The 20,614-nt window shown below is 46.9% G+C and overlaps 2 protein-coding genes across 5 annotated transcripts; one reads left to right on the top strand and one right to left on the bottom strand.

Annotated features, from left to right (window-relative positions):
• Positions 1 to 203: 203 nt before the first annotated feature.
• On the bottom strand, positions 204 to 16,590 carry LOC123119496 (uncharacterized). Of its 4 annotated transcripts, none has more exons than XM_044539314.1 (14): positions 16,195 to 16,590; positions 15,672 to 15,730; positions 14,361 to 14,469; positions 13,632 to 13,741; positions 12,435 to 12,503; positions 11,630 to 12,316; positions 10,202 to 10,719; positions 9,987 to 10,051; positions 8,395 to 8,474; positions 7,536 to 7,640; positions 3,498 to 3,637; positions 3,288 to 3,416; positions 2,955 to 3,107; positions 204 to 1,046 (listed from the first exon to the last, which is right to left on the bottom strand). In XM_044539314.1, the coding sequence occupies exons 1-14, from the start codon at positions 16,346 to 16,348 to the stop codon at positions 905 to 907; spliced, it is 2,520 nt and encodes an 839-aa protein (XP_044395249.1). In that variant the 5' UTR covers positions 16,349 to 16,590; the 3' UTR covers positions 204 to 904. The 4 variants fall into 4 exon arrangements, with proteins under 4 accessions (XP_044395249.1, XP_044395264.1, XP_044395257.1 ...); XM_044539329.1 differs by lacking the exon at positions 16,195 to 16,590 and adding an exon at positions 13,838 to 14,099 and having other exon boundaries at positions 15,672 to 15,736; XM_044539322.1 differs by lacking the exon at positions 16,195 to 16,590 and having other exon boundaries at positions 13,632 to 13,759; positions 15,672 to 15,736.
• A 195-nt stretch (positions 16,591 to 16,785) lies between these two features.
• Positions 16,786 to 18,582, top strand: LOC123119513 (rubisco accumulation factor 1, chloroplastic). The gene has a single exon (XM_044539346.1). The coding sequence runs from the start codon at positions 16,895 to 16,897 to the stop codon at positions 18,311 to 18,313; it is 1,419 nt and encodes a 472-aa protein (XP_044395281.1). The 5' UTR covers positions 16,786 to 16,894; the 3' UTR covers positions 18,314 to 18,582.
• The last annotated feature ends 2,032 nt before the right edge of the window (positions 18,583 to 20,614 follow it).

Here is a 20,614-nt window from a genome sequence, read left to right on the forward strand (position 1 = left end):
TCCCTCTCGTTGCTAGCATCTTCATAGATCTCCCGTTGCTAGCATCTTCATAGATCAGATCTTAGTTGTTTCATAGGAATTATTTTGTTTTTCATGCAACATTCCCATAATGTGTCATGCTTGTCAACATATATACTCCCTTCGTCCCGAATTAATTGTCTTAGATTTGTCTAAATACAGATAGTGTTAGGTACATCCATGTCTACACAAATCCAAGACAATTAATTTGAGGCAGGCTAACATTATATCATTTGTCTTGAAATTACAAACAAAAATTCAAATTTTATGCTTTCTACTTTTCATTACAACTCTTTAACCAAATACGGGAGCGAAACCAACCCATTATACTTTTTGCCTACTACCAAACACTAGAATGAATTATGAAACCGACCCGGTCCACTGGAATGGAACCATTTCATTACATTGCATTTGGTTCCCCAATCAAACACACCCCAAGATCATCCCTGTACTTTGTACACCCCATCCATCAATACAATCAAGCACGAAATAGAGTTTTACATCCACCGAGAGTGCATGAACCTGGGTAACCTTGCCTACTTGTTTTCCACCTATATCATCCGACTAGCTGTGACACCCAATCGAGTGATCTGCCTAGGTCAATCAATGTTTTCCCTGCACCATACTATCTACAATTATTATGTGATGCAGGTGACAACCAATTTACATGTAGTCCCAATATCCCTCAAATAATTGTGCGTTACATCCCAAATCGCACGGAAGCCATATATATACGTGCAAATTTACAGTATAATGAGGCTTGCACATGCATATCCTGCCAGAAAGAATCTGGTATCAAGCTCTTCGCTGTAGTAAGATTAGACCTTTGTCCATGGATCTCTACTTTGCCACCAGAAGGTATGGAGCACAGTTCTCCCGATATTCCTTAGGTCTGACTTGACTCTGTCGTTGGCAAGGTATCTTGCCTCGTCAACTCATAGGTTGTCTCCGGACTATGGTTCGTAGTGTTGACACGCATTGAACATAAGAAGAAGAATGAAGATGTGTAGATAGTTATGTGCCACATACTGCAGAGAAAACAATTTTCACCTTAGTTCGTTCATAGTAAGGATAAGAATATACATCAAATGTGCTGGTACAAAAGCAGACTTTCTTCAACTGAGTGCATGGTACAGTTCCGAACAAACCCCTCCCTCCCCGAGGCGCTCCCGCGGGCGCCCCCGGGAGGAACCCTAGCGCCGCCTCCCCACGCCCCACTCGCCCTGCCCTCCTCCCTCACTGCCGCCGGGGGCGTCGCCAGCCTAAGGCCGCGTGGCGCTGGCGGCGGCGGGGCTGCTCCCTCCCGCGCGCAGATGGGGGCCGTCGCGGGGCGTCCCTCCTCTGCACGATGGTGGCGGCCGTCGGGCCGGCCCTGCCTCAGCTCCCTCCCCTCCTCTGGCGTTCTGGTGGCCGGCGCCGCCTCCTTCCTCTCTGGCGCAGCCCGTGGGGATCCGGCGCCCTGGATCGTCCTGGTGGCGGATCTGGCCCCCGGCCCAGATCAGGTCGATGTGGTGGTTGGCGGTGGCAGTGGAGGCCGGCGTCCGTGTTTAGGTGGTGGCGCTGCAGCTGGGGTCCGTCTACTCCGGTGGGGTGGGGGGGGCCTCCGGCTGGACCTGGCCAGGGCACAGTGGCGCTGGTGTTGTGATGGTGGTGGTGCGTGTCCGCTTTGCCGACGTGGTGGGTGGGCGGCGCGGGTTGGGGCAGCGGCTCGGCGTGGTTGTTGCTCCGGCTGTGGGCGGTGGCGGCGTGGTGGGTCGGCTCTCTCGGTGTGGAGGCTTCCATTCGTCGTGTCGGCATCATGGCAGCTCGGCAGGCCGGCTGGGACGGCGGCTGGCTTTCCGGCGTCGGCTCGTCTGTAGGCGGCCAGTTTTGACCTTCGGTCCTCTCCTCGTCGTCTAGTTGCTACCTTCGTCGAAGGTTCGGCCCTCCCCCGACAATGGTCCATCGCTCGTCTCGCGCCCGGCAGCAGGACCGACCTTGTCTCGCGCCCGGCAGCAGGACCGACCTCTTCTCGCGCCCGGCAGCAGGACCGGCCTCGTCTCGCACCCGGCAGCAGGACCGACCTCGTCTCGCGCCCGGTGCCCCGGACGGGTCGATGGAGGCCAGTTTTGGCCGACCTATTGGGTTTTGGCGTTGGGGGCAGCTCAGGGGTGCGAAAGGCGGCCCTTTCCGCCCGTATCTTTGGTTGGGGTTGCGGTGGGTCTCGAGCAAGGTGGTGTCAGGGTCTGGGATGCCGGGGTGGCGGCCCTGGTGGTGGTTCTGCGGTGCTCATGGGCAGAGCCCGTGGTTAGGTGCTGCCCGATGGCCATGGTCGTGTGGGCGGCGTGGTCGCTGGGGTGGTGAGTGTTGGCTCGGGTGAAAACCTGATCTATCCGCTGATGGACCGGCGGCAGCGAAGCTCGTTCCCTTCTTGAAGGCGTCGTCGCGGCTCTCATTATCCGTCGTGTTGCTCCAAGGGAAACTCTGATCCTCGGGTCGGGCAGTGGCGGCGCTCTAGTGTCGTAACCTTCCTGAAGGCGCCGCCTTGGAGCACACGGTTCGTCATAGGCGGCTTCATCTCTTCGCGGTGGCATGCTCACGGTTGAGGACTCCAGTTGCTCTTGTAGTACTAGGGGTAGTGTTGCTGCGCTCGGCGCCGTTGTATCCTGCCTTGGGTGCGTGCGTGTGTTGTGCTGGCGTGCGTTTGTATCTGGGTTGTGATCGGTCGGTGCTTTATATATAAAGCGAGGCGAAAGCCTTTTTCGGTAATTGAGTGCGTTCGCTCTATATTCAAAATGTATTTTTTGTGCTTCAAGATGATATACATCATGCTACAAATTGTGCTCTTGCAAAACTTAGTACTCCCACCGATCCATATTACTTGTCGCAGCTTTAGTACAACTTGTACAAAAAATACATAATGTGGCATTTTCAATACTGAAGAAATGATTCCATACCTGTGCCAAATCCAATAGCTACTATTTGATTCTAGCTTCCAGCTTAAAGCTGCAAAAGATAATGTGATGAAACCAAAAAGTAAATACAGCCAACGGAACCGCTTGTTCAGCATCTCCAGAGTATTCCAGAACAAAGCCGCGAGGTTTGGCCATCTGTAAGAAAGAACAGCAATAGGAAAAATGCATCAGCCAACCAAAGGAAATAATGGAGACGCGATTGCTATAACCTAAACACAACAGTGTTAGCATGATGTGTGCATGTGAAATTAAGATACAGAGGATACAAAAATTAGCTGCTGACATATATTCATGAAACTATGAATGCAAGCACACCTATGGGGCACATTGAGGTTAATTCGCCACGAGCAGCATACAAATCTTCGTGCGGTAGAGAATTCCAATATCCATCCAATAAGCAGGCCAAATGAACCAATAGCAACGACAATACCAATATTGGCAGATCTGAGATGGTAACTATCATACATTGATGCACCCAGTGTCCATGATACTTGATCAAAGAAAACTAAGCAGTGACTTCCATACCTGGTGGCACCAGTTGCAGCTAAAATAGCTGTCAGAATAAACACACCAGTATGCATTGCTCGCTTTGAAGCTTCTTTAATTGTAGCCATATATATGAATGTACCAACAACAGCCATGAATGAAAGCCAGAAGTCCAAAAACTGAAGCAAGACAGTCCAGTGGTCATGACCAATGATGTATCAGAAGCATTTCAAACAAGCAAAACTTGTTATGCGACACACATTTTGTCGGCTTTAGCTCAAATATCGCAAGAACGTGATTTTGCTGATAAGGCCCACAATTGTGATGGCCGTAAACACTATTAAGAGGTCATGGAGGGTGGGCCAGGGAGATTTTACAGTGTACGGGCTGAACAGAGAAAACAGCAAAGGACATGATTTTTTTTTTCGAGAAAACGCAAAGGACCTTTGCATTTCATTCATGGAAAAGGTAGAACAAGCCTCCTAGGAGGTGAGAGGTAAAGTGTTATACCATACAACCAAGGCATTGCATTCCCAGTTTTCCTCTACTCTAAATCTACTTAACCCATCTGTACTAGAATACACGGCCTGCTAGAGAACTGCGTTAGTTATGCTTTATGAATATATCAATCATGACATCAAGATTCCCAAAGGGTACTATAAAGGTTAACTCAACAGATGGAGCACATGAGGTCGCATATAATTGTTCTGTGGTGAGAACTTTCTCGACCACTTGTAAGTAGGTTTGTACTGGACTTTTGGCATGTTAAGGTCAGATGGGCATGGACCCTATGGCCGGCTGGGACAACATTTATGCCCATTAAGGATGGCGTGTGATAGAGATGAGTTAGTTGATGGACACCACTAACCAGCGAACGTCAGTTTTTTAAGCAGTCCCAGGGAACGCCCTTAGGACCCGCAGATACCGATCGAATGCATGTCAATTACTCTGCGCAGCGTGGCAATTTTTCTATTTTTTGTACTACACAGCAATTTTTGCTTTAGAGCATGGCAAATCCCTTGCAACATCATGGCAATTTTATCTGTTTTCGCATGGCAATTCTGGGCGTTCGCTGGGAAATCTTAAGAATCTGGTGTCAGTTTTTAAGCATTTCTGTAGTTTATTAACTACTTGCATACAGCTGTATCTGTTAAGGTCCGTTTGGAAGTCTGGTATTGGGACCAAACTGGGCGTAAAATACAACCCCAAACAAATTATTGTCCTAGCTGCAAAATGGGAAGTTCTAAAAAAATGCAAGATGGAAGACACAATGACAGTGAAAATTGTTACTAAGAATTTGTACATCTGATTGAATTTCTAAAATTTGTTCTCCTGGTTATGATATTCGGGCGAGTGTTGACTGCTGTGCTGCAGCCTGTATATCATTTCCATGTTAATTAACAGCATGCAGTTCTTCATGTGCTTAATTACTTAATTATCTAATGAAAGGAGATTTCAACAGTTGTGTTCTCAGATGTCGCAGTTGTAGCAAATCTTGGTAATTTGTTTTTTGTTCTTTTTGTAAAAGATCATATATTTTTCATCTCAGATGCTGCATATATTTTCTACTTATGTTTTTGTTCTGAGTTTTTTGGATTTAGCCTTGTGTCTTCACAGGGAACATACATTTAAAATGGAAAGTGCTAATCTGGATCCTTAAATTTGGTTTAGTCTAATGTTTCTTGAATTGTTTTTTCAAACTAAAAGAAAGGAATACACATATATACCATACCTTATTTGCCTCAGTTTATTCAATGGCAGACGCCTCTCTTGCAAATGTTGTTTTCATTTTTTTAGAAAAGGAGGATCACCCCCCGGCCTCTGCATCAGAGTGATGCATCATGCATGCAGCCCCGCAAATGTTGTTTTCATGGTGCCAAATGTTGTTAAATATGTCAATGAACTCTAATTTTGTTTGTGTATGTGTCAATGGATGGTTTGGTTCAGCATTTTCTGTCTTTTTCTCTCTCCTTCAATTTGTTGATCCTTTAACTGACACTGATGTTATTGCTCTGCGGATGATCACTAATCGACATTGACTTTTCAGTTTTCTCATGGGCGATATTGGGTCAAGGAGCACAATGGATGATGCCTACATTTGCTGTGACAACTTGTTGCAAGATTTTGGACTTGAAATTTGTGGAAGGCACTCATTTTATGGGGCTGTTTTTATTTCTAATGTATCAGGATCCGATACTTGATGCTTGGAATATTTATGAACTAGTTTTAGCAAATTCATGATTGGAGAAACAATGTCATGAGAGTTTGTATTCAGAGAGGCATTTCATGTGTTTATCAAGTTTGTACTGAGAGAGACATTTCCTGTGTACTTGCGTGATCTCTTGATGTTGCTCCTCCCAGCAAGGAGGTTTTACTGTCCACTGAAACACCATCTAACAATGGGGAAAAAATCCACTGTATACAGCGGGTTGTAGTGCACAAAGTGTATCTTGCTTACAGCCATCTACAAGATTGTGGGTATCCCAAAGGGGTTCTTTGGATATGACTGGTGGTACATAGTTGCAGTAGTATAGCTGCATATGATGTACACGGACATGAAATCTGCTAGATCATGAGAGACCTTAGGTCTGAATTATCTTTGCAACATGTGGATCAAGTTAGTCATCCTACATGAAGGACTAGTGTGCTACAGTTTTTATTAATCAATCAATCAAAAATCAAAAGATTCCAATAAGCCTCAAAGCCTCTCTTCCATAACAGGTAGAAGCCCTGCCTCTGGTCTTCGGACCTTAATTCTTCCCAAATCCCCCTGTTTTGGACCAAGGTCCATAACAGTACCTCACTATAAAATGCTTGTCCCTCCATGTTAAACCAATTAATCGCCATGAAAAAGGGTGCACTAGCATCAACCAGGAAAAATAATGCTGCATTCACTTCTATTTGTCACAACGAAACTGCCATCATGTTCCTTACTTCCAACTTCATCCATCAGCTTTCAATTTATTAGGATTGCATTAAATAAAAAAATTGCGTATCAAAAGGTTTTAGACTTAGTAGAGCTAAAACCGAGTACACGAGGTCGGTTTTAGTACTACTAGGCACGAAGAGGAGGTTAGCCTTGATGGGCAGGTGGTGCCTCAGAAGGACACCTTTCGATACTTGGGGTCAATGCTGCAGAAGGATGGAGATAACAATGAAGATGTGAACCATCGAATCAAAGCCAGATGGATGAAGTGGCACCAAGCTTCTAGCGTTCTCTGTGACAAGAGAGTGCCACAAAAGCTAAAAGGCAGGTCCTATAGGACGGCGATTCGACCCGCAATGTTGTATGGCGCTGAGTGTTGGCCGACTAAAAGGAGACATGTTCAACAGTTAGGTGTCGCGGAGATGCGCATGTTGAGATGGATGTGTGGCCACACAAGGAAGGACTGGGTCCAGAATGAAAAATACGAGATAGGGGTAGCACCGATTGAAGAGAAGCTTGTCCAACATCGTCTTAGATGGTTTGGGCATATTCAGCGCAGGCCTCCAGAAGCTCCAGTGCATAGTGGACGACTAAAGCGTGTTGATAATGCCAAGAGAGGTCGGGGTAGACCGAACTTGACATGGGAGGAGTCCGTAAAGAGAGATCTTAAGGACTGGAGTATCACCAAAGAACAAGCCATGGACAGGGGTGCGTGGGAACTTGCTATCCATGTGCCTGAACCATGAGTTGGTTGCGAGATCTTATGGGTTTCACCTCTAGCCTACCCCAACTTGTTTGGGACTAAAGGCTTTGTTGTTGTTGTTGTATCGATGTTATTATGATACAGTAGAAGCCTATACGTTAGGATACATCAATGTTATTATGTAAACTAATTAGGTATACATGATTGCACGAGTTCATGCACCGAGGGCCTGCATGCTAAAAATACAGATTCATTGGATGCAACTACATGTAAACTTATAAATTATGCTCGTGTTCCTCTTGGACCTTTTCCTAAACTGAAGTTGACTGTCAACCAGAAGGTGCAAGGTGGTCTACCTCGTATTAGAATAATAATACACATGGCCATGATACTTGGTCCAATAAATGTCAATGATATGTAAACTAGCAGTATGTGATGAGCATCTTACCTGTAATACACGAAAAGATAGTATGCACCAGGTGCCCACATCACATGAATGGTACAAAGCACTAGAAATTCCACTAGACGTGTAAAGAATCCATTCGGCGAACGCCTAGGTGGCAATGGGAAAAAGGTTACCATGTTATTGAGCAAATTTACTCCGTTTATATAAAAAGAAAACTCAAATTTAGCTTTTTGAATGTGGAGAATATTTTAAAAATATCAAGATATAATAATATGGAACTAGTTTAGGCACGGTTTTGCAGTAAGACAATCTAGCAGCTTATCAGTCATTTCTCATTTGGGACCTACTACATCTATTTGAGTTAACAATCATGTTATTCTCCCTAACTCCATAACTTGCAGAATGTTTTGCCTCATAGTTCAACATGAAACTTTATACTTTACTCGTGTAGTCGTGTATATATTCCTATTGGATCATAAGATGCTTGTTTTGAAAATGAGATGAAGACAACTGACCGCACAAAGGCCTTCATTCAAAATCTGACAGGTCATTCAACAATTTTATGTTCAACCAGAGATAGCACTTCTGTGTAGTGACTAATGAACTACAAATAATCCCCAAATGATAAGACAGTTTCCTTACACCAGCTGATAGATGTAAATAAAACAGTAAATTGCATTGAGGATCCATAAAACTGCAAAGTGGATATCTAGGTCATCAAATTTAAGTAAATGGTTTAACGAATGTCCAGAAGTTTTTCCCTATTTTCCAAAAAGGCACATTTTTTGTTGGCTAATCCCCCCTCACTGAAGAAAGGGAAGAACCGCGGACCAGTAGGCAAAATATCATACTTATTGAGGGTTTTTTTCAGTCCATCATGCTAGTAGAAGCACAAGTATACCTTTTGCCGGAGGGCCCAGAAGGCAGGTAAAATTGCTGCAGCATTTGATGCGATTAGAAAGACAGACTGCCTGATGTGCCCTGCATTTAGATATAACCAATATTATACAGAATTTTAATAATTTATTGCATAGATGTAAAATGATGCATCACAACTTGTCAAAAGGGTGATATTCATTGCATAAAGTAACACATTCTCCTTGAAAATAACCTGCAGCCTGCATTGATATGTTAAGAATTTCCAATTGCATTGATACCATGATATGCCGACAACTAGGCACATGCTGGTTCATTATTTCTTGTATTTTGATCCTCAAATGAAGTTCACTTAACACAGTTTATCAACATGCGAGTCCATTGTAGAATCAGATAAAAGAAAATGGATTAGACTTACTGGCCAAGATAATTACAGTCTGAATAGTCAGCTATACAGCTGGACCTTGCGCAATGACTGCGTCGTCAATGGCGCCACACCTGGTTGCTCAGCTTTAGTTGACTTGATCCTGTGTGAAGCCAAGCTGTGGATGCTCGCTGGAGCTAAACCAACTCTCCCGTGTTCAGCTCACCCTCTCTACCTCAAGTCTGGTTCTAACAGTTTAGAGGTTTTGGGTTTACTTCTTTCTTTTGCTTCGCCTAGGTTACCTTTTTGCGTTTTGCTTTTGGTTTCAATTTGTAAACCTTGCGTCATTTTGACGCCTTCTTCTACAAAATGAAACTCAGCCATATGTGTGCTCGAGAAAAAAAAAATTACATCTGGCAAGTTTTCATTTTGTTGCCATCAACTTATGAGTATTCTGTGGACAGCGTTCGGAACTAGAGTGAGGCACATAATAAGAATCTACTGGTTACATCAAACCGTTTCTTTATTGGATGATATATTATGGGGCTGTCTGGATGGGATCCATGAGCTGCCCTTCCAAAATATTGGTCGTTCACCAGACATCGCTGCGCGTTTGGTTGGGCACCAATTATTTGGTATGTCCAGCCCACCTCACTCCCTCCAGTTCATTTTTTAACAAATCGTTGGCGCGTCGTCGGCGGAGGACCTTCATATTTGTATGTATAAAATAATATACAAAAATACTACCTAAAAAGTGGTATATATACTACCAAAACATTCTTACATACTACATACTACACGTACATACTCTCTGGTTTGACAGATTCTACATACAATATACAAAACTCACATGAAGGTAACTGCCACTGGATGGTAGGAAACATTTGGCCTACTTGCTTACTTGACACTTGTACATATTATTTCAGTAACATTACACTACTGTATGGCTACTTGCTTACTTGTACATATTATTTTATTGAATGCAAACTTCCTAAGAATCAGTTACCTTAGAGTGCCCAAACATAGCCCATGTTAATGTTTAAATGATTGAAGAATTTCATACGCACATTTTCAACGTTTCTCTTGATAAATATAAAATGCACTGCCGAGGAAATGAGTCAAAAGACTACATCAATAATTGACTACTAACAGTAGTAGCTGGTTGAAGTATTGTTCATCATTTATATGGAGAAGAATCTTCTACTGTAAAATCACTGGCACACTGAAATTTCAAAACTAAACATGAGACTTACCATTAGGTGAAACTAATTCATCACTGCAATCGAACCCACCATGATCACGATCACACGTGCAGAAGCTGTTGAATGAGAAGAAACAAATCTTTAAGAATTATCACAGTAGCTAGAAACAATTACTTTTTTTTTGTTAAGTACTGTACCAAACATATACAGGGCATACAAATGCAAATGCATCCAAATAGCAGGGGAAACCTTGAGGATTTATTTACCTGTAGAATGTTAACCCGCTTTCATCAACTGAAGCATGACAAACACCTTTCTGATTACAATTTCTATGGCATCCCTGAAGAGATATAGACATATATGTCTGAGAATTTGAAGTATAATTTGGATGCTTGACTCCGAAGCACCAAGTTCCCTCCTTGGCATAGAAAATAGATAGATCCATGTCTGAATCCGTGGAATTCTGTAGCGAATAGAATACTGAACCGTTACTGCTGCTTGTCCTGCTTGCGTAATAATCCCAACTATCATTTGATGGTAGACCACCATATTTTGAGTACAGCTCATAATTCAATTCTTTATCTGACTTTAGCTGGACATGAATAAGTGCACCTGCTGAACCTTGGGGAACATCCAAAAAGAAATAAGTCCATGAAAATTGCTCAAAGGATGAGTTGGTTAAGAACTTTTCGAGCGAGAAGTGACTATATTCCAGCAATGCCCTCTCATCAGTAGGAACATAATATGACTCAAAAGGAACAGAAGGATTTCTTTTAGGAACTCTCTGCATGTAAACAATATGTAATTAATAAAGACGCCTACTAAGAAGTGAAGTTCATAAAAACAAAGAGTGCACATACCACTCTCAAAAGTCTTAAATTGCAGTAATAACTAAAATTAAGAGATCAATCTAGTGTCCCGCCTTGGGTGCAACATGCTGGCTTTATCTCAACAGGAGACGTTGAGATTTGCAGCACCATAATAAATAAAATCTACTTTGCAAAAAATAAATGCAAGCACATGAGATTATTGGATAACGTCCAGGATGTATATCCAGTACTCCTTGCATTAAAAAATATATGACATTTTCGAATTCAACATTAATCTGATATTAAGCAGTGAGATTTACAACATTGGCTAATCCCACAAATGTTGGTGATAAGTAACTATTTTGTTCTTGTTTAGCTTCTCGAACTAATCATTCTGCCTTGATTCATTTACTGCATAATTTTCATGACCAAAAGACAGGAATTACCATGAAAGTAACACATCAGCCTGCACGGCAGTAATTAAACAGATTCTAGGCAAACTAAAAATTTCATTTATTTCAAAGATGCTGTAACAGAAGGGAAAGAGGTAAACCCACTACAGTTTTAAAGAAGGTAGGCACCATTATTTAGCTGCCACTACACCGTTAACTGGCCAACACAAAGATCGACCCAGTCTTTGCCACGGCTATGTTTATCTTGGTAGTTAGGTACAAGGCTAAAAGGGCAGCCCGGTGCACGTCATGCAGCCTTTCCCTACATTTCTGCGAGAGGCTGGTTCCAGGACTCGAACCCATGACCACATGGTCACAAGGCAACAGCTTTACCGCTGTGCCAAGGCTCCCCTTCAGACATCCAGTTAAAAGATGGAAGTGTATGCACTAAAAATCATACAGAATGTGCATCTCTGTCAATTACTCAACCTACCTGTAGCACATATGCTTCCCATGAACAGTTGGTTCCAGTTTTTCCGTTCAGACATCCAGTTACTTGCCAATCAAATGAGAAACAAATTGTATCCAGCATAGGTGCGGTTGTATTTCTCATCTGTGTTTTGTTCAGAATCTCAATTGCGATATACCATCGTCCAATATTTGGCAGCTTTATAACCACGGGAGCACTGCTAATATCACCTGAATAATCGTGCCAATCTCTCTGAGGTAAGGCGTTGCAGCGCAGATAACAGATTAAGGATGCACTTTGGGATAATCTAAAATTTGTAGCTGTAATTTCAAATTGCAGTGCTTGGTTGACTATATCCAAGAAGTAAAACTTTATATCGCCTTGCCTGAGGCATAGTGAGTCATTTGAAATGGCACAAGTGATCAAATTCTCCACTCCCATTACGCTAGTACCATTGGACTCGAGTTGATGTCCTATTGGATGGTTCGACCTTGATAAGAAGCTGGTACGTCTAGTATTTTCTTTAGTTTTCAATATTTTGCGGGTATTGATAGTCAGACCTAGAAGATCTCTTGAGTTGTTATATCTTGAAAACTGAGAACAAGCAATAGTTTCAATAGTTTGGCTGCAGTAGGGTCCCCATAGTGCTGAAGTAGGACATCCTTCTACCGTAATGCTAGTGCTCACTGATAGTGCTCTCCCTCGGCTAATCTGAAAAGGTATAATTATCAAGATTCAAGTTGTGCATTACGTAATTATGCCACATGGCGGAATTATAAAGTTAATAATTATGCAGCACAGGGCATGCCCTAATCTGGACTGAACGTACCATCTTTGATTGTGTGCGAGCAGGTCCAAGGCCATTAAAGTAACCAATGTACCAAATCCCTGGCGATATCTGCACATACCGAAGGCCAGTACATTAGAAGTCCTCATAATTTCTTAATATGGTGTATAGCTAATACATCAGAAGATAACGTAAATCCCTTGCACTTAAAATTAGGATACTCGGTGCTACACCAGCTTAAGCCTATTGCTGAATAATGTGCAAGTAACGCCAAAGGAGCAACCCATGCTAAGGTTAAACCTTTTGGGCAAAGCAAGGATAGAAACCAAAAGTTAAGATGTATTTGGACCCTGCAGTGTTACACGAGATTACAGATTACCGGTCCATGGTATTTTGCTTCATGCACCAAGAAGTTCAGTCAAAAGCTTAAGCCATTACGGAAAGGTGAGCATACTTCGACATCCCCCCTCTGGTGGAGGCTCCACATGCCTATGCTGTGGACTTGACGGGGGCTGCAATTTATGATCTTAAATTTGCACAAACTAGGTCTCAAAGTCAGAGGACCTAATGGTTCTAATATGTCATATGCCATAATGAGCCAGATGCACCAAGCAGGTAAAAAGCTTTAATCTGTTGTTGGGTAATACTTCAAGTCTTCAACAAATGGAAGCATGCAAGAAACTATTGACATTTCTATTTAAGATTATGTTCTACATTGAGTAATCATACTAGACTCAGTTCTAGTTCCCCAACGGACTACCAGTGTGTCTAGGAGGTGAATATTTCTAGAAAATAAAGCAATTTGAGAATTTTTCATACAATGCTAACGGATAACACAAGTAAATATTAAATATGGTGTCAACAGGCGATAATTGAAACTTGACTTGAAAAAGCACAGGACCGCTAGCACATAGCATGGCTGGATTCAACAAGAATGGCAGGAGCAGGCATTACTTGGTGGTACTGAAACTTGAATTGGATCAAGTGCCATTAAATCCTACTGAAAATTCGCATTCCTCATTATTTAACCTGTTTCTGTACTAGGAGAGGTGAACATCTAAATGTCACCATTAGTTTACATGTGATGGCGATATATATATATAATAGTACAAGTAACCCAACATGAACTACCAATCCTACATCTTTGGTAGCATTGCTGCAGTTGTTGTGCTACTACAAACAAGGGCCTGCGACATATTGCTTTGTAAGTCAGACTGTCAGAGCATCAGGATAATTAACCTGGCCATTTGTTAACACTATAGTTGTGTTCTTCTGAAATGGTATGCACTGAGCCAGATTTGATTGGTTATTCGTATTGCCAAAAGATCCAACAGCAAGAAAGTTTGATACTGCAATAAAGAACCTTCCTGTCAAAATTAGTTTAATCAGAAAGTTAAGTAAAAACGAAATATTAGGCTAGGATCAAAAGAACATATAAAGCTAACCTGCTAGAAGAATGCTTACAAATCAGTGTCTTTTTGACAAATATACTCCTCATCTAGAAGAAACAAGTGGCATGCTACTGTTTCAGAAAAACTACAGACTAGATGGCAGCACAAATATGCTCCTCTTTTTTTTTCCCCGAGAAAAATGGCAGCACAAGATATAGCTATCCAGATGGAAGAAAAATACACACCACTTTATTAGCATCTTAGCTACTTCAGCCTTCACTTTTCATAACTGCAGTATCTTGAAATTTTTATCTACCTGTTACATCATTGTTTTAATTTTCTCACTCATTGCAATAAATTCGTGATGGACTTTCAAGCAAAATAATAGCATCAAATATGATTGGCTTCACAATATTTTAGTACAAGTTAGATCACTTTCAGTTTGAAGACTATGGTCATGAACCGTATATAGCACATCTTCAACTAGTTCACCGCAATTGTGTAGGTATACAAGATTGTTAAAATAGATAAAGTAGTAAAGTATGTCATCACATGAGAAAATGTATATGGCACTCACATAAATTGTCCAAATAATAATCAGATGTATCAGGAATAGGAGGGTTGGCAATCATCAAACAGATGATAGCAAGATCACTTTTCGGAAGATCTTTTAAGTGCTCCCTGGGCTGCATTATTTAAAGAAACATTGCACAAGCTGTGCATAAGTCGGTTTGCACCTATGCTCAAAAATAGGGAATAAACAAGTAATGCTGTTAAAATTTAAAAGGTTCAAAAAACAGAATCTTTCAGCTCACAATGTCATGCATGAATGCATGATGCATCACTACCTAGCTTTATTTGAAGCATAGAGGTGTTTTTGTTTCATTCGATCACCACCGCACATACAAAACATCCAGCTACAGTGTTTTTCTACCATTCAGGTTCTACTAACTATCAAATGTAAAACTAAACCAAACCAGTAATTATTTTATGGAAAACTGTAGGACCTACTTGAAATTGATGTAATATTTGTGTGTCCATCGGTATTTCATACAAATTTGAACTAAATACCGATGCCCACACAAATATTACGTCCATTCCAGACAGGCCAGTATGGAAGACTCCGGCAGTGTATAAATATTTAATGGTGTACAAAATATTTACGATGTTATACAGGGAAGGGGGGGGGGGGGGGGTAAAAAACATATTGATCACCCTTCCATCATCGCATTGTCTTGAAAGCATGATATAAAAAAAATTTGGACTATGTACAAATTGTAGATGGACACTTAAGGCATTTTTCGATTATAGAGATTTTGGAGGATTGGAATGGCGTAGGAAATTTTAATTTAGAACAAAGGAATGAGCATGCAGGAATCCAGTGAAATACCTACAGAATGGCTCGATCCACAGGAATTTTGGAGGGATTTTAACTCGAACATAGACCTCATGGAAAGAATCTTACATCTAGCATATTTCTAAATAACCATATTTGTAAATTTATGTGTTTGCGTTTCTGCAGCATTCAACAAGCCATTATATCTTCTTCTTTTTTTGAGACAAACAAGCCATTATATCTCGATCCTATGTTATTCATATCTCTGCATTCCAAAGGCCCTTTATACATAAGCGGTCTCAACATCTTGAAATACGTATGTATAACGTGAACTAGGATGAGCATGAAAAGAACATAATGTCTTGATTGTTCAGCTAGTATTGCTGTCTGCTAGTGATGAAGCATTTTTTAAGTCACCAACATTGCCACTCCACTCTGAGAAGACAAGCCAGCATAGCTCACCCACACATAAACAAATTACAGTACTATTATTGTGAGGAAAAAAAGTAGAGTAATATAACTCACAGAAGAAGACCAGAGTCTTTCACTTACAATATCTCTGTCGGTTGCAAAGTTCATGGTGATAGAAGAAAATGATGCCGGCAAGTCAACTGCTAGTAAGGAAAGCAAAGATAAAAAAAAATCAAACCACGTGGGACAAATTCAGGTATAGTTACTAGATACATGAGTCAAAACAAATACGAATTATATGCGTCAATTGTTCCTCAATGAGAAAGAAATACGTATTTACTAACAAGCAAACACTCAGTGGAGCAGGCAAAGTAAAACCAGAGGCATAGGCGTTGAATTTCGAAATTCAAGTAACCCAAACACGTGGCACGTGGCACATGAAAATTCTCCCAGCCCAAGGGTCGGGGCGCGAGGAAATGGTAAACCACACAGAATCTGGTATCAAACGAGCATTTAATCTCCGGAGAAAGGTAAAAACGAAGAAGAGAGGGATTCTGCGACACAGATCGGTCACACTATTTTAATATAGTAGTAATATACTAGTAGTAGTATAGTAACAACAGGTTAAACCCAAGCAAGCAGCAGCAGCGACTCAATCTCTCACCGCGCAGGTAGGTCCAGTCGTAGGGCCTGAGCGAGAGCTTGGGCTGGGCGTAGCTGGTCAGCACCACCGGCTGCGCGGCGCAACCCCGGGGACCCGCCGCCAACCCTACGACGCCCAGCGTCACCAGCGCCGCCGCCCACCACGGCGCCGCCATGGGAGTGGGACGGCGCACTGCACGCGACCAGGCCCGCCAAGTCCACAACCTACCTGGCACCACAGCACAGTGCACAACGCAAGGCGTGAACCCTACGAGCTCTAAACCCTCGCGACTGCTGCGGAGATCGGGAGACTGGAGGAAGAGGAGAAGAGAGGATGGGAGGGTTGGGCTTTCAGTGTCTTTTTTTTCCCACAAGGCCTTTATTCTTCTTGTACCGCTACCGCGTGGGGAAAAGGAGGTGGGGGAAAGCGACGGCGAGCAGTGCCACACAGCACTAGTCTTGGTCGCGCTAGTTTATACGGATCTAATGCCTTCCCAGGCGGATGCTGGTGACCCCAAAACCCGGTGTTATGGCGGTAATCGGCTCCGTTCTGGTGGTTAGAGCCGTGCGATGGTCCGCGGACCGGTTGAATTTGGCGCGTTCAGGCCCGAATCAACGACTTAACCGAACCCCGTTCCTCTGCCATTCCCTCCCCGAGACGAGAGCAGATGAGATAAGCTCCCCTGCTTCCTCTGCGCTCCTCCCTTCACCTTATCACCACCATGCTCTCCGTCTCCCACCCCCACCCGGCGGCCTCTACCGGCCCGCGCCACCGCAAGCCCCTCTCCACCGCCCACCACCGCCGCCGTCGATGCACCTACACCATCGCCGCACTCATCCTCCCCGGAGGCGGTGGGCCCCGGGGCAGCCCCCCGAACGGCGGCAAGCTCATCCTCCCTGGCAGCGGCGGAGGCGGCGGCCGCGGCGGTGGCGGTGGCGGTGGAATGCTCCCCCGCACCCCGCCACCGACGGCCCCGCCGGGCCAGCTGTACCAGCCCTTCCACCCGCCGCCTAACCCCCTGCCGGAGAACTACCGCAACCTCGACCTCACTGAGCGCCTCGCCGTGCTCCGCGACCGCATGGGCCGCTGGTACGAGTACGCGCCCCTCATCTCCTCCCTCTCCCGCGAGGGCTTCACCCCGGCCTCCATCGAGGAGGCCACCGGCATGTCCGGCGTCGAGCAAAACCGCCTCGTCGTCGCCTCCCAGGTCCGCGACTCCCTCATCTCCGACGACTTCCCCGACGATCTCCTACACTACTTCGACTCCTACGGCGGGCCCGACCTCCTGTACGAGCTCCGCTTCCTCAACGCCCGCCAGCGCATCGTCGCCACCAAGCACACCATCGAGAGGCGCCTCGAGTCCAAGGGCGTGCGCGAGCTCGCGCGCTCCATGAAGGACTTCCCGCAGCGCCGCGGCGACGAAGGATGGGACGCCTTCGACAGGCACTCCGCCGGCGACTGCCTCGCGTACGCGCGCTTCCGGCTGTCCCGGGAGGCCATCGCCAACGAGGACCGCATCCCCGAGCTCGAGCGCTCGCTCGACGTGGTCGAGACCGAGTCGGCCAGGGCGCGGGTGGAGCTCGAGATTGAGAAGGCCATCAAGAAGGCCGCCGGAGAGGAGGTGGAGGAGCTCGAGGCCGAAGTCGACGCACGGCCCGCGGTGCCGGTGGTGCGGCTCATGTACGGCGAGATCTCTGAGGCGTCCATCGTGCTGCTGCTGCCGGTGGTAAAAGAAACAGACGGCGTCAAGGCCGTGGACCTCGCGCCGAGGAGGAGCCAGACGGACGCGGACCTCGGCATCGTGGAGGTGGACAAGGGGTGGGCGCGCTGGGCCGTGCTGCCGGGCTGGGCCCCCGTCATGGCGGTGGCCGACGAGGCGGTGGTGATCGAGTTGGCGGACGGGCGGGTGATGCCGTGGCGGTCGGCGGAGAACGAGAGAGTGCTGGTGGTGGCCGACCGGAAACGGAAGGAGGTGGTGGACGAGGGGATATACGTGCTGGAGAAGGGAGGGAAGCTGGTGGTGGAGAGGGGCAAGAAGTTGTTGGAGGAAGGCATTAGCCAGGCCGCAGCGGAGGTGGTGACCGTCGTCCGGCCACCCAAAGACGAGGAAGACATCATCGTCGGCGACGAGTGGGACTAAAGAGTTTTAGAGAGGGTTTTTGGCACATGCTTTCGTTTTCGTTTTCGTTTTCGTTTGGTAAAAAGGTTTCCCCGCTTCTCTTCACAGCAGTACATGAATAAGAGAATGCAATTTTCCTTCTTTGTTCTGCAAGTCGTAGGAAATTTGGCAGGTGCAGTGCTTTAGATGCTGCTACTGCTGTCAGTGCTTATATTTGCTGAATCAGCTGGTTAGATACACGCATATTATTCTTACAAAACACGATTTATCAATTGCATAATTCCATCTTATGTACCCGGACGAGTATTTGAGTCCCCGAGTCTGAATCAAAGATAAGACGGCGCAATAATGATATTACTCATATTAAGGAGGCTGAATGGATTCAGCGGTTCCGACCCATATGCCACTCCTTAATGTTAGCTCTAAGATTTTCATCAGAGTGGCTACGAGTAGGTTAAACTCAATAGCTGGTCATATTGTCCGTCCATTTCAAACGGCCTTCATGCAAGGACGGAAGATAGTAGATGGTGTAGTAATCCTGCATGAGACCGAGATGCATTGAGAAAACATGAGTAGGGACTCAAACTACTTCGTAACTACTCCGGCTGCAAGGGGCAAAACCATATAATGGGAGCAAGAGCCTCTTCTTTGTTCGTCTCCTGCTATTTCTCCGTAAGGCCATTGATGATCTTATGCTACTGATCTAGATTCCATGCTAGTTTCATGATAAACCATGCAGGGATTACTCTTGTGATGGTGTTTTTCTAGATATTGATGTCTGAGAATTTTGAAAGAACGTTGCTGATGGCGGCCCCTGGCGACGCCCGTGGCGACGCGCCCCCGGCCGCGGCGTCCGATGCCCTCGCCAGTGCTCCAGTCGCCTGCGCCTTCCCGGCTCCCGCCGCCCCGTCCTCTCCGCCGTCGCCGGCGGCTGCGGCCCCCGATGCCGTTCACCCCCTCCATCCCCCTCTCCCCCCCCCCCCGCCCCCCGGTTGCGCTGGGCGGACTTCGCCGACGAGCCGTCGTTCCCTCCGCCAGCTGCCCCTACCTTCCCTGTCGTTACCTCCACGCGCCGCACCGGGCTGCCCAGCCGGGCCGGTGGCTCAGCCCCACAGGAGCGGGGTTCTGCCACCGGCTCGCGGCCGCCGCGGTTGCCGGTGCTGCCCTTGAGCTCGCCTCGGGCCGGTTGGAGCCAAGGCGCGGTTTTGAGGCTCGGGGCTGCTCGCTGCCGGTGCGCTCGGGCTTGGGGTGTGGCTAGCCGCTTCGAACGCCCGCTCCTCCTGGTGCCGTCCGGTGTCCGGTGCCGGCCCGGTGGCTCCCCTGACGCCGCCCGCGGCTCGCAGCGGCCCGCACCCTCGCCTCCGGTGCGGCGGTTGTCGCCCTTCCGGCCCTTCATCGCAGCCTTTGGCTCCTCCGCCCTCCGTTTCCAGTCCTATCTCCCTGCATCTCGCAGGTCGCCGGCTCGATCCAGTGCCTCGCCGGCGGTGGCAGCGGCGCCTTTCGCGGCTGGGGAAACCCTACGCGGGATCAGTCCACGCCGCCTGCTTGGTCGGGACCCTTCCGCGCCGGGTGTGCCGGGCCCCGGCCCGGCCCATCCTCGACGCCCGCCTGCTGGGCCCCCTCCCCCTCAGCTGGGCCGGCCCACGGGAGCTGGGATGCCTGGGTGCCCTAGGCCCAGCGCTCCGGTGCCCTCGATCTGACTCCCGGGTGGACTCCCATTGCCCCCAGTTCCCTCGCCTGCCGCCACCTCTCCCTCCTCGGACGCCCCTGCTTCCTCGAGCCCCCCTGCTCCCTTGCGGCTCGCCACCCCCTCCTCTCCCTCCCGACCGGCGACCGGTGCGGTGCCCTCCCCGCCTCCCTCCCCTCCCGCGCCTCGGCCTTCGATGCCTCGGGAGTGGGACGACGGCGGCGTGCGACACAAGCGTCGTGCCGACGACTGGTCCGACCGCCGCGACCCTCCCCGGCCGTCGCCGGATGCGATCCGCCGCGAGCTGCGGGACCTCCGTGAGGGCCGTCGCGATGACCGCCGCTCCCCGGGGTCGCTGCGACGCGCGGGACGCTCCCGCTCCCCCCGTCCGGCTGCTTCGGGCGACTGGCGCCCCCGGCGCCGCTCTCCCTCCCTCGCTCCCCGCCGTGCCTGATCTTCCACTCCGCCCCGGACCTCTCGTCGGCCTCTCCGCGCGCCCCCGCCCAGCCTCTGGCTCCTCCCACATGGAGGTACGTGCCGCCTCATGCGGTGGCCTCCGCGACGCCGGCCGCGGCTGCTGTCCCGGGCGGGGGCCCTGCCCGTGGGCGTTCCGGCACTGCCAAGAAGAAGAAGCG

This window comes from Triticum aestivum, chromosome 1B, assembly GCF_018294505.1.
Source record: "Triticum aestivum cultivar Chinese Spring chromosome 1B, IWGSC CS RefSeq v2.1, whole genome shotgun sequence".
NCBI lineage: Eukaryota > Viridiplantae > Streptophyta > Magnoliopsida > Poales > Poaceae > Triticum > Triticum aestivum.